General features: G+C 34.7%; 1 protein-coding gene across 1 annotated transcript; it reads right to left on the minus strand.

The window, feature by feature from the left end:
• Positions 1–1,498: 1,498 nt before the first annotated feature.
• On the minus strand, positions 1,499–13,779 carry LOC112789655 (uncharacterized). Its single transcript, XM_025831638.2, has 18 exons — positions 13,143–13,779; positions 12,373–12,919; positions 10,748–10,999; positions 10,047–10,138; positions 9,340–9,550; positions 7,981–8,162; positions 7,652–7,873; positions 7,155–7,327; positions 5,124–5,217; positions 4,948–5,004; positions 4,738–4,869; positions 3,976–4,047; positions 3,760–3,873; positions 3,385–3,546; positions 3,171–3,299; positions 2,939–3,040; positions 2,214–2,287; positions 1,499–2,120 (listed from the first exon to the last, which is right to left on the minus strand). Exons 1-18 carry the CDS (start codon positions 13,644–13,646, stop codon positions 1,748–1,750), a joined length of 3,492 nt encoding a protein of 1,163 aa, XP_025687423.1. The 5' UTR covers positions 13,647–13,779; the 3' UTR covers positions 1,499–1,747.
• Between the last annotated feature and the right edge of the window lie 543 nt (positions 13,780–14,322).

The raw sequence follows: 14,322 nt of genomic DNA on the forward strand, positions 1-14,322 counted from the left end.
CTTGAAGAGATTTTATATGGATAAGTCACATCCATTAAGTACCCCAATGATCGTAAGATCTTTGGATGTGAAAAAGGATCAATTCCGTCCTAAAGAGGAGAATGAAGATATCATTGGTCCTGAAGTGCCATATCTTAGTGCCACTGGAGCGCTAATGTATCTTGCTAATAATACGCGACCTGACATATCATTCGCGGTGAATTTACTAGCAAAGTATAGCTCCTCTCCAATCAGAAGACATTGAATTGGAATCAAACAAATCTTTTGATATTTTTATGGAACAGTTGATATGGGATTGTTTTATCCCTATGAAACTAGTTGGCTATGCAAATGCTGACTACTTGTCTGATCCACATAAAGAGAGATCTCAAACAGGATATCTGTTTACATATAGTAGAACAGCTATATCATGGAGGTCTACGAAACAGACGATTGCTGCAACCTCCTCTAATCATGCTGAAATACTCGCGATACATGAAGCTAGTCACGAGTATTTTTGGCTCAAGAGTTTGATCCAATATATTATGTCATCATGTGGACTGATTGTCCATAAGATAGCTCCAACTGTCCTATTTGAAGATAATACAGCATGCATTGCTCAACTTAAAGGCGGATATATCAAAGGTGATAGAACAAAGCATATTTCTTCCAAATTCTTCTTCACTCATGATCTTCAAAATCAAGGACAATTGATGTCCAACAGATCCGCTCATATGACAATCTGACAGATTTATTCACAAAGTCACTCCCAAAATCCTCGTTTGAAAAATTGGTACATCAAATTGGGATGCGCCGATTTCGAGACATTAAATGATGTCGACAAGAGAGAGGGAGACTGTACTCTTTTTTCCTTAGTCAGATTTTTTTCCATTGAATTTTTCTTGACAATGTTTTTAATGAGACAGTCCCGCCACAAAGGATATTGTACTCTATTTTTTCCACTAAAATTTTTTTCCCACTGAATTTTTCTTCAGCAAGGTTTTAATGAAACATATTCCTAAATGGCCATCCAAAAAGGAGTATTGTGATAAGTATAAATGGATGGATGTCCATTTAATATATTGTGACTTTCTTCACAATATTAGCCAGCCAACTTTCTCAAGATTGAAGGAATCAATCTTCAATACAGATGCAAATAAATGTATTTTAAAAAGCAAGGCTTAGTATGTGTATAAATACAGGTTAAACCTCACTACGTAACACACAGTTACACAGCAATAATAAAATCCTATCTCTTCCTTTATATTACTAAAAACATCTTTCTCTCTCTTTATTCTCTAGTGAATAGTTTCTCTCTTTCTCTTTCTTTTGTTACTAATTATAAATATATGAATAATTTCTATTGAACTAATTATATTAATATTAGAGTCTTCTATTTACACATCTTATATTTAATATACCTTTAATTTATTTTACAACACTTAAAACAATCATGATTTCGAAACCTATTTACCTTTTTTTTTTCACATGTAGAGAAGGAGCTCACTCCAAATCCCTCTGATAATGAAAATCAACTTGATATTGTAGATCAAAATTTTAGCTTCGTATATAAGCAGCGAAGCCATGCAATATGCAGTGCGAAATAGCAACTAGCTATCTGTCCTGCCAAGTGCCAAAGAAGGCAATATGTGTGTACTGAATATAATGGCACATATATTTCAAATACAACAGATTCCCCCCCCCCCCCCCCCTTCGTTAATCTTACTTTAGAGGTTTGGAGCATTGGGTAAATTGAATTGAATCGAATCTATAAATTTCTTTTGAATTTCCCTTTCAATGTTTCTGGTTTTGAAACTCGCTTAGAGGCATGAGTAGCTGCTTTATCCTTCTCTGTATTTGTCAACTTTACTTTTCTCTTCACACCACTTTCAATGAGACTTTTGTGCCGACTTTTCTTGAACATTTTACTTCCTTCTTCCTTTCCTCCATTTGAATTTTTATCACTAGAATGCCTACTTCTCTTGACTAACCTTAAGCCATGGTTGCTGGTAGTAATAGACTTATGGGGTTCATTTTCACTTGGTAAGTCCGACTCAAATTTCTTATCCCTCTTTCTCTTTTTATGCTTAACCAAAGTAATACCTTGGGTATCTGAACTTTTGGGCTTCCTTGAATTTGGCCTACACAAGAAGAGGATAGGACTCTAGTTGAACTTCCAAGAAACAATAAACCACCTTACAAAATTAAATTATTTCACAGAAATTAGAACATACCCTTTAGCAGATGAATCCTCACGCATATTTTCTGTACCATTGGAGGTTGTCTCACTTGATTTACCATGTCGATTCTGCATGAAAAAGGCACCATGACAAATTTTCATTGGACATGGAAAAGCAGCTACTGATGGACCATTTACAAATATTACAAATTTTAAGAGCGCTTAAAATCAATTAAAAAGTTGAAATAATATACAAATTTCCGTAAGTTACAACTCATGAATTTTAGTTTCAAAATAAAATCTGCCTGCCTTTTCCCTTTCATGGACGTTTTTCTTTTTCTGAAGTATCCTGATGTTCTATGTTCATGCAAACTATGATTCACAAAGCAAATTCACACTATCAATTTCTTCAAACAACCTTGCTAGCTTTCATCCAATATGTACATATTCAAGAACAAGTCACCTCATAAGAGTTATGATATAAAGGAGAGAAGCGGGAAAACAATAATCAGAGGAACAAAAAGGCATCAATTGCCGAAATCCACTTGGTAACAATTTTTATAGTTCAGAAGATAACACCCGGCTTACAGATTGTGTAATGTCTCACTCAAGCCATTTCTATCCTAATAAAAATCTAATCATTCAAATTGTCAATCTTGGTGTGAACTTTTATGCCCCGATGTCACAAACATTCATACTTAGGCATGTGTCAGTGACATATGGCCTATGGCTAGGTACAGTACTGTCAAATTCTTTTAATATAAATACTGAAGGAGTTACCTCTAGAACTGTCTTGAGAAAACTCTGATATTTCTCTGGGGTAACCCGTTTGACAGCAGCAGAACTACACTTCCGTAATAATATTTCAAATATGACAGTGACCTGTATAAAATCAAGAACATATTCTTTATTTCTAGCAAATTATACAGATGAATTTGTTCATGTTGTGCATGTGTATGTATCCGACCACACCATGTGTACATTGGAATTTAACATTAGAAATTACACATGCCTTTGATCTAAAATGATGTCTAGAAACAGATGACCAGGGGACGATTGCAGTAATGATGTCTGAGAGAAATTGCTGCAACTCGTTTGCTTGTAAAGAAGATACCATGACTTTTACAAAGCCCAAGACAGCCTGTTGCAGTTATAAGATTAAATTCAACAATAACGGAAAGATGACCAAGCACAAACTGATCTTGAAAAAATAATAGAACACTTACCTTTATTATTTCCACGTCTTTGGTTTGCAGCAAAGATAAGAAAGAAGGGACAAGTTCAGGAACAGAGAGACAAAGATTTGTATCCTTATATACCAATACAGAGAGCGCAGACACTGCTCCGCTTTTAATGTGCGGGGAAGAACCAGAAAGATACCCCATGATCTGTATATTGTTGAGTATTATGTCAATATATATTCCATAAAAAAATGCACTTACTCAACTCCAACTCTTGCATCATAAAATTTTGTGAATGCAACAACTTCATCCAGCACACACAGTATGAATGCTACATTGGCTGCTTTAAACTTTTTAAGCAAGTGATTTTCTAATAAAAATAAGCAAAATAAAAGTATCACTTGTATAATATGTACTTACCATGTTGACCAGTTTCTGATATGGTTCAATAGGATCAACACCTGATGTGTCCCTCAAGCTAGAACTAATATTCAAGAGTAAATCATAGGCTGCTTTTCTAGCTTCATCACTTCCCTACAGGGTTCAATTGGATGAGTTAGCACAACAGCTACCACCCCTGCTCATTGACTCAATACTGAAGTCAATAAATGTGCATGCCATGCACTTTATACTTACATCTTTCAATGTGAGAATGATTTCATTAAGAATAAGGAAAGCCTTTGAGTTCTCATCTTCCTCTAAACTAATCTGCATAATACATATAAAGAAAAATCAATTTGATTCAACGAAAGTCAAAAAGAAACTTTCTCAATATGCAAGCATGACTCAGGCTTATTGGTTAAGAAATTTTCTTTATATATATATATGCATCATGCCAATAAGGAAATAAATGTCGTCTATATCAATTACCATTAACCAGACAAATAAACAGGGCAATTGAAAGATTAGAACTTGGTTATGAACAGCACCCAACCAACACTCTACAAATTTTATTTTCTTTTGGTTTTATTTTATTTAACATTTTTTTTTTGCGTGTGTGTGGATATGTGCTTTCTTTTTTCTTTTTCTTTATCCTTTTTTTTTTGTGGGAAGGGTGTGGTGGGGGATTAAAAGATAAATATAATTAATAACAGAAGATGACAACAAATCCTTTTAATAACAGCAGAAATAAAAGCCTACATCATACATGTGGAGCCATGCAAACCAACTAACTGATGCTCTGTTCAATGTTGACTCCTTAAGATAACTGACATTACTGGTATATACATCCACAAGATACTAGAAGCATAACATACAAATTTTGAATAAAAGCACTATTATTAGCAAAAATTGGATAGAAGTTGGAAAAATATCATTAAGACACATCTTTAATGTCGTGCTATAATTGAACAAAACCATGAAGCCGATGATAGAAAAATAGAAAAAAGGGATTCTCACCTTCATTGTGCGAACCATCAGAGAGTGGAAACAAGTATATCGACTTCTAAGATATACAATATCAGTTGAAGGCTTTAGACTGATCAATAAATCGATCAGCTCTGTATATCGAGAAGAAGAAAAGGCATGATCCTGTGTCATTTATCAACAACACTCAGATACATAAAATAAAACGTAAATGAAACAGAAAAATCTTGGGCAAATGCAGACCTCCAAAATTTTGCTCAAAGTGTTGTATGCTTCACAATGAACGCTCTCATCAGTTGTCTGCATATTAAAAGTGGATTTCCCTTTGTTCAGAAAATTATATAGGATAGTCAAATGAATAACTAAGACGAATAATAATGGAAGAAAGATTATAATGTACTGCTAAATCTGAGAATTACCTGGAACGACTGTACTGCTAAATTATATATTAACTCTATAAGATCATCCTTGGCTCCTTCAACAAGACAGGATGCTATTTCCAAAATCAAACACCTGAGCAAATAAAGAATTCTTGACTTTTACCAGTTATATAATAATAAATTGAAAAACAGGAGCTAATTTGAAGTGTATGCACTTAAGGATTCCTAAATTCTGCAAGTGAAATAACAACAGTTCAATATTTCGTAATTAAACATTTTCAGGAAATGTAGCAGCTCAATGACATTCTCATCAGAAAACATATCAGGTTAAGAACAACTCCTGTTCATTCAATCCAGTTGATAGCATAAATATTGCTACAAACTGCAAAGGACAGATAACGGACAGAGTTCTTGGATCAGTATTACCAATCAATCACTCCATTGATTTCCTATGTGTTTCCATGACATGATTCTCAGTTTCAAATGGTTCATACATAATCTTCTTCAAAAGGGAGTATTTAACCTTTGTGGTCAACAGGACAATTGCTAGTTCATCTAGTGAACTAATTCTACAGAAAAATCTAGCTGAGAAGGACAAAGCCTTGTTTTGTGGTGGAAAAAAGAGAGGGGGATTAAACAAGAAACACGTGAAAAAATACAATGACAAGAGATCCTCCTTATGAGAGGAGAGTAGGAGAAAAAAATTGAAATGTAATTCTCATCCAGCTAAAAAGATTCTGAGCTTTAAGATTTTGTATCCAAGCCCCGATAGTATACAAAAAATTTCAATCAAATTCATATGGTTTAATTATTTAAAATATTCTAAATTCTAATCAAGTTTCTATACTATACAAATCCAGCAAGGCTAGTCACCAAAAAAATAAAAATAAAAATAATAAAAAATCAAGCAAGGCTAGTCTATAAGAACTAGTCTAAGTTACAAGGGACACCCAGAACTTAATAATATATCAAATGAAGTACTCCAGAAAAAGTCAACAATCACAGGACAATGCAAGAAAAAAAGTGATAGTAACTATGAGTTCACCCCAAACATAGCAGACATTGGGGCAAACAGTCCTTTTATGGCCTTCAAATCAGCAAAATGTCAATGATATTAATTAAGGGTGTGTTTTGAACAAAATATTTTTAGAATTGATTTGATTTTATTTGAAATGAATTGAATTTAAAATGAATTACTGTGTTTGGAATCAATTATGTAAAATAGGAATTCATTTGATTTACAAATAGATGTAATGATCTGATTTTACCTTTTTATCCTTTATTTACCACACAATCATCCCAACCAATAACCACCGCCGCCAACGTGGCGATAACCAAACCTCTACCACCTCTTCCCGTCTCCAAACCCTTCTATTTGATATTAATACCTAAAGGGTTTAAAATGACTTTACTTTTTTAACAAACCAAATCATTTTAACTCCAACCAAATTATCTCAAAAATAAGAAGATTTGAGAAAGTGTTATAAAGCGAATTCATAGGATTTACAAATCAGTTCAATTCCTGTTTGTTTATTAATTCCAAACCAAGAATTTAATTTTGACATCAAATTAATTCTAATTCCATTGTGTTCCAAACACATCTAAGCAAATCTGTACAGGTAAAAGATTTGTCTTTACTCATTAGAGGGAACTTTGGACATCCAAAAGGGGTTATCAAGGTGGAATATCATCGTAATTAGTTAATAACTGGAGATAAGAGTTTCAACTAAACAAAACAGAGATTCCATGGCCTTTTATTTAGGCTAAACAATAAAAGATCATTATCAAGGAAGATAAATATTATGAAAAAGTTATAATTTAGAACTAGATTCCAGCACATTAAATATTGTGGATATGAGAATTATGGAAGGAAGATAAGCAATAGAGACAAGAAAAAACCAGATAAAAGTTAGAACAAGAACTATCACCTGGCTTCAAGGAAATAAAAGACTTAAAAAAGATAGCTTGGGTAGCAATATTAGCATCGAAGAAATATAGAAGACGAATTATTGACAGGCACTATATCATCATCGATACAAAATACATGTATAAATCAAGCACTAAATTCACCTCTTAGAATAATTCTCCATTTTGCCGAGTTTGCTATCTAACACTCCACTGTCACTCGTCAGCATTTCAATGTTGCCTTCACAATCCGTAAACTTAAACTTATCAAGAAAAGAGAGAAACATCTCTTTGATCACAGAGGAATCGGTGATAGAAGCCAGGCACCCAATGGCTCCCTAACAAAAAAGAGATTAAATTAAAATTCAAACAATCCAACACTGTACTTTTTTCTCGTTACATGAAGCAAATAATGATGCAAGAGACAACAGAAGGAATCATAACAAATCACAAACCAATGTAAGGGATAATAAAAGTAAGATACGAAATGGCCCAAGCCAGAGAACTGCTCAAACCAAAATTTCTCCAAAATTAATTTAAGAGGCCCAAGTAGAGTTCCGTTAATAAATTATTGAGTGAACAAATAAGTCATGCATTTTATAGGACAAAAGAACATAAGCAGAAGTGTGGGAAAATAAGTCAAATAAGATATATTGCCTGACCTTCAAAGAAAAGCGCATCTCAGGCTGTGAAGTAATAAATAAATCTGACAAAATAGAAAGCAACTGTCTTGAACAAGATGCCAAAGACTTGATGTTTCTGGTAGCAGCTTTCTTAGAATATGCAGGTTGCACACCAAACTCTAATTCAGAATCACATACTGCGTGGCAATTTGACTCGCTCTTTTTAGGAATAAGTACAGCTTTGTTCTCATTCACAAGAACCTAGACAATGTTCAGGAACATTTACAAAGATATTCAGTTAAACAAAATATAGACATATAACCACCGAAAGCTCACAGGTCACCAGTTGTATGCAAGAGAGATGTAACCTGTAATGCCATGAAAACTTTTTCATGCATGGAGGGCTGCTTTTTAAGAAAAGAAACAAGAACATCAGAGAGACTTGCAAAATTTTGGTGAGTATCGTTTGCATGACGACAAAAACTGGGTAGCAATCCCCATAGTTCATGGGCTCGACTCAACAGATCTTCACTAATCCGTGTCTTCTTGACTGGAAAAAATGTTGAAAAACTTGCTCAAGAACTTGATATTAGTGGTTATGTCATAGAATAGGAATTGCATAGATACCAGCAAAGGGCAAGATATATGAAGTCAGAACAACAAACCATTGAGACAAATTTAGTACTTGTAACTATGCCCCCCTCCCCTCTCTTTTTTTTTTCAAATGGGAAAGAAATGTCAGTCACCTTTTACAAACTCAAATTAGATTATCTCAAGAAACTTCTCTGATGTGAAAGCTGATGTCAATTTTTTCAATGAAAACCATACTGGGGTCCCTTTTTGTATTATCCTTAATAAAACTCTTTTTTTATCCCCACCTAGTGGCACAAAGCTTTGTTGTTGTTGTTGTTGTTGTTGTTGTTGTTGAAACTCTTTTTTTATAAAAAAAAAATACCATATTGATGTATGACAAGATGCATCAATAACAATCATTTGTCGCCAGCTGCTTCGCTATTATGGATGAGTTATTTTCACACTATTGTAGCATGAGTGCTACCGTATCAGTATTGCCAACATTTATTGGGATTAATTGTATTGACCTCCCAAGGTACTGCTTACTACACTGCCACCCATCTTGTTTATGAAAGTATATTTACTCCCATGCTATGCTATTTATTTTTTTATATTAAAAAAATTCAATGAGATTAGGGGAAGGATAATACAAAAATGGGGATACAGAATCCCCCATACAGAAACAAAACAAAACAAAAGATTAATCTACAAAGCATAGCTTTCCAATCTCTCAATATGTCTGAGAGGGGAATTCTGCTATATAGAGCATGAGATTTACACCAAAACCCATGCTATGCTATTTTCAAACGAGCATTGTGTAGGAACTGTGCAAAGATTGGGGTGTAACTCTTATACAGATTAGGATCTAAATGCTAAACAAAAAAGCGCATATGTAATAAGTATTAAACTAATGAGATGACCAATATTCTGAAAATTTACTCTAATTCATAAGATCAAGTAGCAATAGGCTTCCAATAGCTTTTTGCTACCTTCAGTGAAGGTAACTTACGAACCACAAAACATGCTTTCAAATTTCAATTCCTCTACCAGCTGAAAAAGGGGGAAAAAAAAAAAAAAACCTGCCCATAGCACTAGGAAAATTATGGCAGAACACATTTGGACAGTCGGTATAGATGCACAAGTGGGAAGCATACCTTTGCGACTAGCCTTCTTAAAGGATTTTGCAAGGGGCACAATATGCTCCATGTAGTAAGCAAGTGAGGATCCGGTAACATATCTCTTCAAGATTGGTACTAGCCAAATATTTGAATAAGCAAAGCTGCGTTCATCAAGAGTGATAGGCACAATTTCAAGAAATCTCTCTACCCCCATAACAAAAATAGCAGAACCAATGCATTTCTGAAGCTGCATAAATTTGAAAAGATGACCTGATCAGTAAAGCAGCTCTAATTTAAACTGTAAATTGTATATAGTAATAACAAATTTCTGATAGCAACCAAAACAGAGAATTAATTAAACTAATGAACCACAGGGATCCCCCATCCCCCCCCCCCCCCCCAAAAAACAACCCCAAAAAAGGGAAAAAAACCTAGACAGTTAAGTTTATAAGGCTTGGACAATGGATATAATAGGTTTTGAATATAAACACCAGTAATTGCAACTCAGGATGAAACAGGCCCAATATCTTTCCCACATCTAACAAAAACCTGCCCCACCATTTGGTCTGATCATTTTAGAGGACTTTGGCTCAAACATGTAGAGAATGGATAGCTATGTTTATTGATCTTGTGTTGGTTTTTTGCTTTTGTACCTCGCATCTTAGTTATATTCTTCACTAAAACAGTAAAAATAATAATAAAACAAAGGTATAGCCAAAATAAAGTCTTTAACCAATACTTACATGCTCATTATCAACATTTCCTCCAGATGTTTGAATCATCAATTCAGCAAGTTTAAGCACAATATTCCTCATAAAGACAACTGAGTGTTCTCCTAGAATCAAAGATTATAAGATAGTAAGAAAGGGACATGTAGGCGGTGTAGCTCTAGTGCTCTTATTTTCAGATCAATAAATTTTACTGTTGATAAACCTCAAACAGCAGTATACCAATAGCAGAGGATAAGACATTATACATTTGACAAAGAACAAATATAGAGAGATGTCAACACAATAAAGAGCTTCAACCCATTAGCACAAGTGAAAATGTTATAATATAGTAATAAAACACGCACACAAATAAACAAAAAGGAATAAGATACAGTTAAGCACTTGACTTGGATAAGGTATGTTGACAAAGACAGAATCTTCATTAATAAAAATATTTTCTTTAGATCACAAATGCAAAAGATAAACGAGACTCTAATGGCTTTAAAATAGAAATGAAGCTATCCAATCTCTTTGAATATCAGCACTCCTAAAACAAGCAAAAGTAACACCATAAAAGCAAAGCTATCTGAAAACCATTTTAAAGGGCAATAAAATACAATAGACAACAAAACATACTATATACATTAAAGAACAGCACAAATTGCATATATGGTAGAATAACATGAAAATAGATTCTTATATGGTAAGAATATATAAGATAGGCAGTTCCATACCAAGCTCAAAAAATAAAACAGATATGACGGACACAAAATGCTCAGTAGGAATTCCAGCAGCAGCAGAAATGGCATTTTCAAAAACTGCACATGTTGAATTTACTGCATTTCCTTCCATGTTTTCCTGACTACAATTATCAAATCTTTGATCCCCACTACTTGTCAAACTTTGGGGACCAAGATGATGCTTGAGCACATCCTTCAAAATACTCGAAGCCTGCACTGCAGTGTTTCCCTCTAAATTTAGTAGACCTGAGCTCAACATATGCAGCTTGAGTCAACTCAGAAGACCATAAAAAATTAGAATATATATAATAAAAACAGCATTACTGAAATAGAAAAAACTTAGCAACATTAGTCTCACAATACAGTCATCATCTTAATACTGAAGGAAAAAACAAATCAACCTTCATATTCTGCATACACTTTATCAAAATGTACATTCAGAAGAAATTAAATGAAAGATAGATTGCACAACAATGTCCCAATCCCCACATGACATAACAAAAAAATGTGACACTTTGATGTTAATCAGTAAACTGTAATAAATTTGTTAGAATTTAAAGTAAAATTTAAAATTCAGTCATTTTGAACTTTGAGCACATAACAAGCTAGAAAAATCCCTGCAGAGAAAGAAAAGAAGAGGGGGGGGTGGGGGGGTGGGGGGGGGAGCTATCGATCTACGTGTATCCTTGACGAAAGAAAGGAGGGAAGAGGGGCAGAAATATTAAGGAAGATTCTGTTACAGATGATAGGGAGAGATCTAAATAAAAGGACACATCACAATTAGGGGTTGCTTAGGGTGGTGCAAAAACCATTCAAGGCAATGTGAATAGACACAGTGGGGGTACCAAGGCAAGAACCAGTTAGGGAAAGTGGAGTGTCTAGGCCATATCTGGCAATGGCACAAATAGCAACTTTCTTCTCCAAATCTTCCAAACGAAAGAACTTTATCGACAAGAGGAGAAAGTATTACTACCAAAGTGGAGGACATGAGATACAAAAACCATGCATGAAAGTAGACATCAAAATAGAAAAGCTTTTGACTTTTGAGTCTTTCAACAACTGATAGGTCAGCCCCCTCTAAAAGAACCATGAACGTGAAAGTCTAGAAGCCAAAGGATTAAGAGATTAAGATCCTTTATCTAGTCTAGACACAAGACAAGGAGACCCAAAAGAATTGCTAAGTCTGAGGAACTAATCTCTATCATTTAAATTTCTGAAAAAGTGGAAGTCCCAAAGGTACAGGAAATCTACACAATATACAAATTCAAGATGGGAGAAATTTGAAAAGAGATAAATGATATCTGCTTCTCACATTTTCTTTGTTCTATTTATATACGTGGTTTCTTAATCCTCATCCTACTTGTTTGAATATAGTTTGCAGTTGGTTTCTCAGTCTCTACCAAATTCTTAGTTAATACCGAAACCTAGCAAAATATCAATAGTTATATGGTCATTTTTAATTCACTGCAACATCTTATTTTTTCTGATTGAGAAGTCAGAGAAAGATTGTGCCACTGCATAAGCAGGTGAAACAAAACCGTCAAAATAAATCACCAGTACTATAGTTGATTCATTCATGATTTCTATAACCGATGGACATGAAAGAAGCATATATATACCCATTAAAGATGTACAAACTAGAGGCAGATTCTTGAACCACAAACTTGATTGTCTGGTATAAAGTGAGTCCATTGCATGTCTTAATAAGGTTGCTGCATAAACCAGAGTATCCAAGGGGTTTCTATCTCCCAGAGATACAAACGAAGCAAGAAAAACTACAATATCCTCTGTCTCTAAGTCTATATTTTGGACTCTCGAAGCTTCAAAAATAGCATCAATACTTTTAAGAACATGCCTTGCAAGCACCAAACTCTCAGCACCCAATAACTTAACCAATTCCGAAAGAACCTTTGGAATGACTTCTGCAGAAAAACAGGGAGCAGTAAGATTAACAACATTTAGTACATGAAGGACCTCCAAAAGTTCCAGTTTCAAAACTTTATCTTCTTTGGAATCACCAACAGTCCTTGTACCGATCAATTTTATCACCAAAGCAATGCCACTTTTAAGCATTGACAAAACTAACTTGCTAGCATCCTTAACAACTTTGGAGGAACGAATAGACCGGAAAACCTTCTCAAGAGACTCTTGAGCACATCTTCGTACCTAAATCAAACAAACCATACAGCAACAGCAACATAAAAATTCACCACGATAAATGGAGAAAAAATCATGGAATTATTACAATGCAAGGGAAAATGTCCACAAACAGAAAAACTATAACCAAATTCAAAATGTATTGCATGGGAAAATATCAACAAATCAATCACAAAGCACTAGGTTAAATGAAATGCAAAACCATAAAAAGAAAAACATAAGATAATTTTACCTTTGGGCGTTTGTCAACTGCAAACTTCAGCAATGTTTCAAAACCTAATTTAATAGAGTCCCAATTTTCCAAATCACAAAACCCAATTAAAACCCCCAAGCACTTCACTGCGGCCCTTATGGTCGACATACCCAACCCCTTCCCATCTCCCTCCCTGTCCAGTAGAGCGACGAGGATAGCAGCTGCGTCGCACGCCTTCGGAGCGGCGATACCACCCTGCGGAACCAAGGGAAGACCAATGGCCATGAAGGACAGCAGGGCGGAGAGCGCCGTTGGGTCAAGCGCCTCAGCAGCCAAGTCGTCCGCGAGCTCAGAGATGGCAGCAGCAAAGTACGCGGGCAGCGTGAGAGGGAGGGACTCGGCGTTAAGGTTGGAGCGCAGGGCGGCGGCGGTGGCGACGAGATGGCGGTGCTGCGGCGCGGAAGAGTTGGCGTAACGGTCCATTAGCTGCTGGCAGAGGTCGGAGCCATCTTTGGTGAGTGGCTCAATGAATTCTTCTTCCATAGGTTGCTTTGTTTGCTTACTGTGTTCGGACGATTTTGGTGCAGCTTGCAGAGCGGGAGGAGGGTTTAACCTTTTAAGTAAGGGTTTACGGCTCCAGCGACATTATTTATTCCACTTCACGCAAATTGGACTAATCTTGATAAAAAAAAATAGTGTTTTAAGATTAAGAATACATGGTTTTATTTTTATTGTCTAAAATTAAATTTTTAGAATTAAAAGCTCACATTCTCGGAATTAATCATCTCCTTTCAAATATACTTGATGTATAGACACCAAAAAAAAAAATATTGTTGAAGTATTATTATCTAATCTAACCTAATTTTAATTCTATTTTAATGAATAATCTAATTTTAATTTTAATTCTAACAAATATATTAACACAGTGTTTGGTTTAATAGAATATGGAGAGAAAGAAAATTTTTTTTGTTTGGACCACCAAAGAAAATTAAGCAGAAATAAAAAAAAAAAGTGGAGTGAAGTTCAGCCAAAAATTTTCTCTTTCTCATGAGATGAAAACAGGTGAAGAAGCAAATAATGATACAATTATATATTTGCTCTTTATTTAACATAGAAATCAAAATTTCCCATTTCACTTTCTTCCGAATTTGAAAATTCATCTCTTGTCTTTTCTCAATTTTTACTGTCATCAGTGTCACCGAAGTCTCATCCTCATTGT

This window comes from Arachis hypogaea, chromosome 3, assembly GCF_003086295.3.
Source record: "Arachis hypogaea cultivar Tifrunner chromosome 3, arahy.Tifrunner.gnm2.J5K5, whole genome shotgun sequence".
NCBI lineage: Eukaryota > Viridiplantae > Streptophyta > Magnoliopsida > Fabales > Fabaceae > Arachis > Arachis hypogaea.

Coding starts and splice junctions, on each gene's coding strand:
- LOC112789655 (XM_025831638.2), bottom strand. CDS start 13,646: ATGGAAGAAGAATTCATTGAGCCACTCACCAAAGATGGCTCCGACCTC. Junction 9,551..10,046: donor GAAATGTTGATAATGAGCAT/GTAAGTATTGGT, acceptor AAATTTATGCAG/CTTCAGAAATGCATTGGTTC. Junction 3,300..3,384: donor AAGACGTGGAAATAATAAAG/GTAAGTGTTCTA, acceptor TAACTGCAACAG/GCTGTCTTGGGCTTTGTAAA.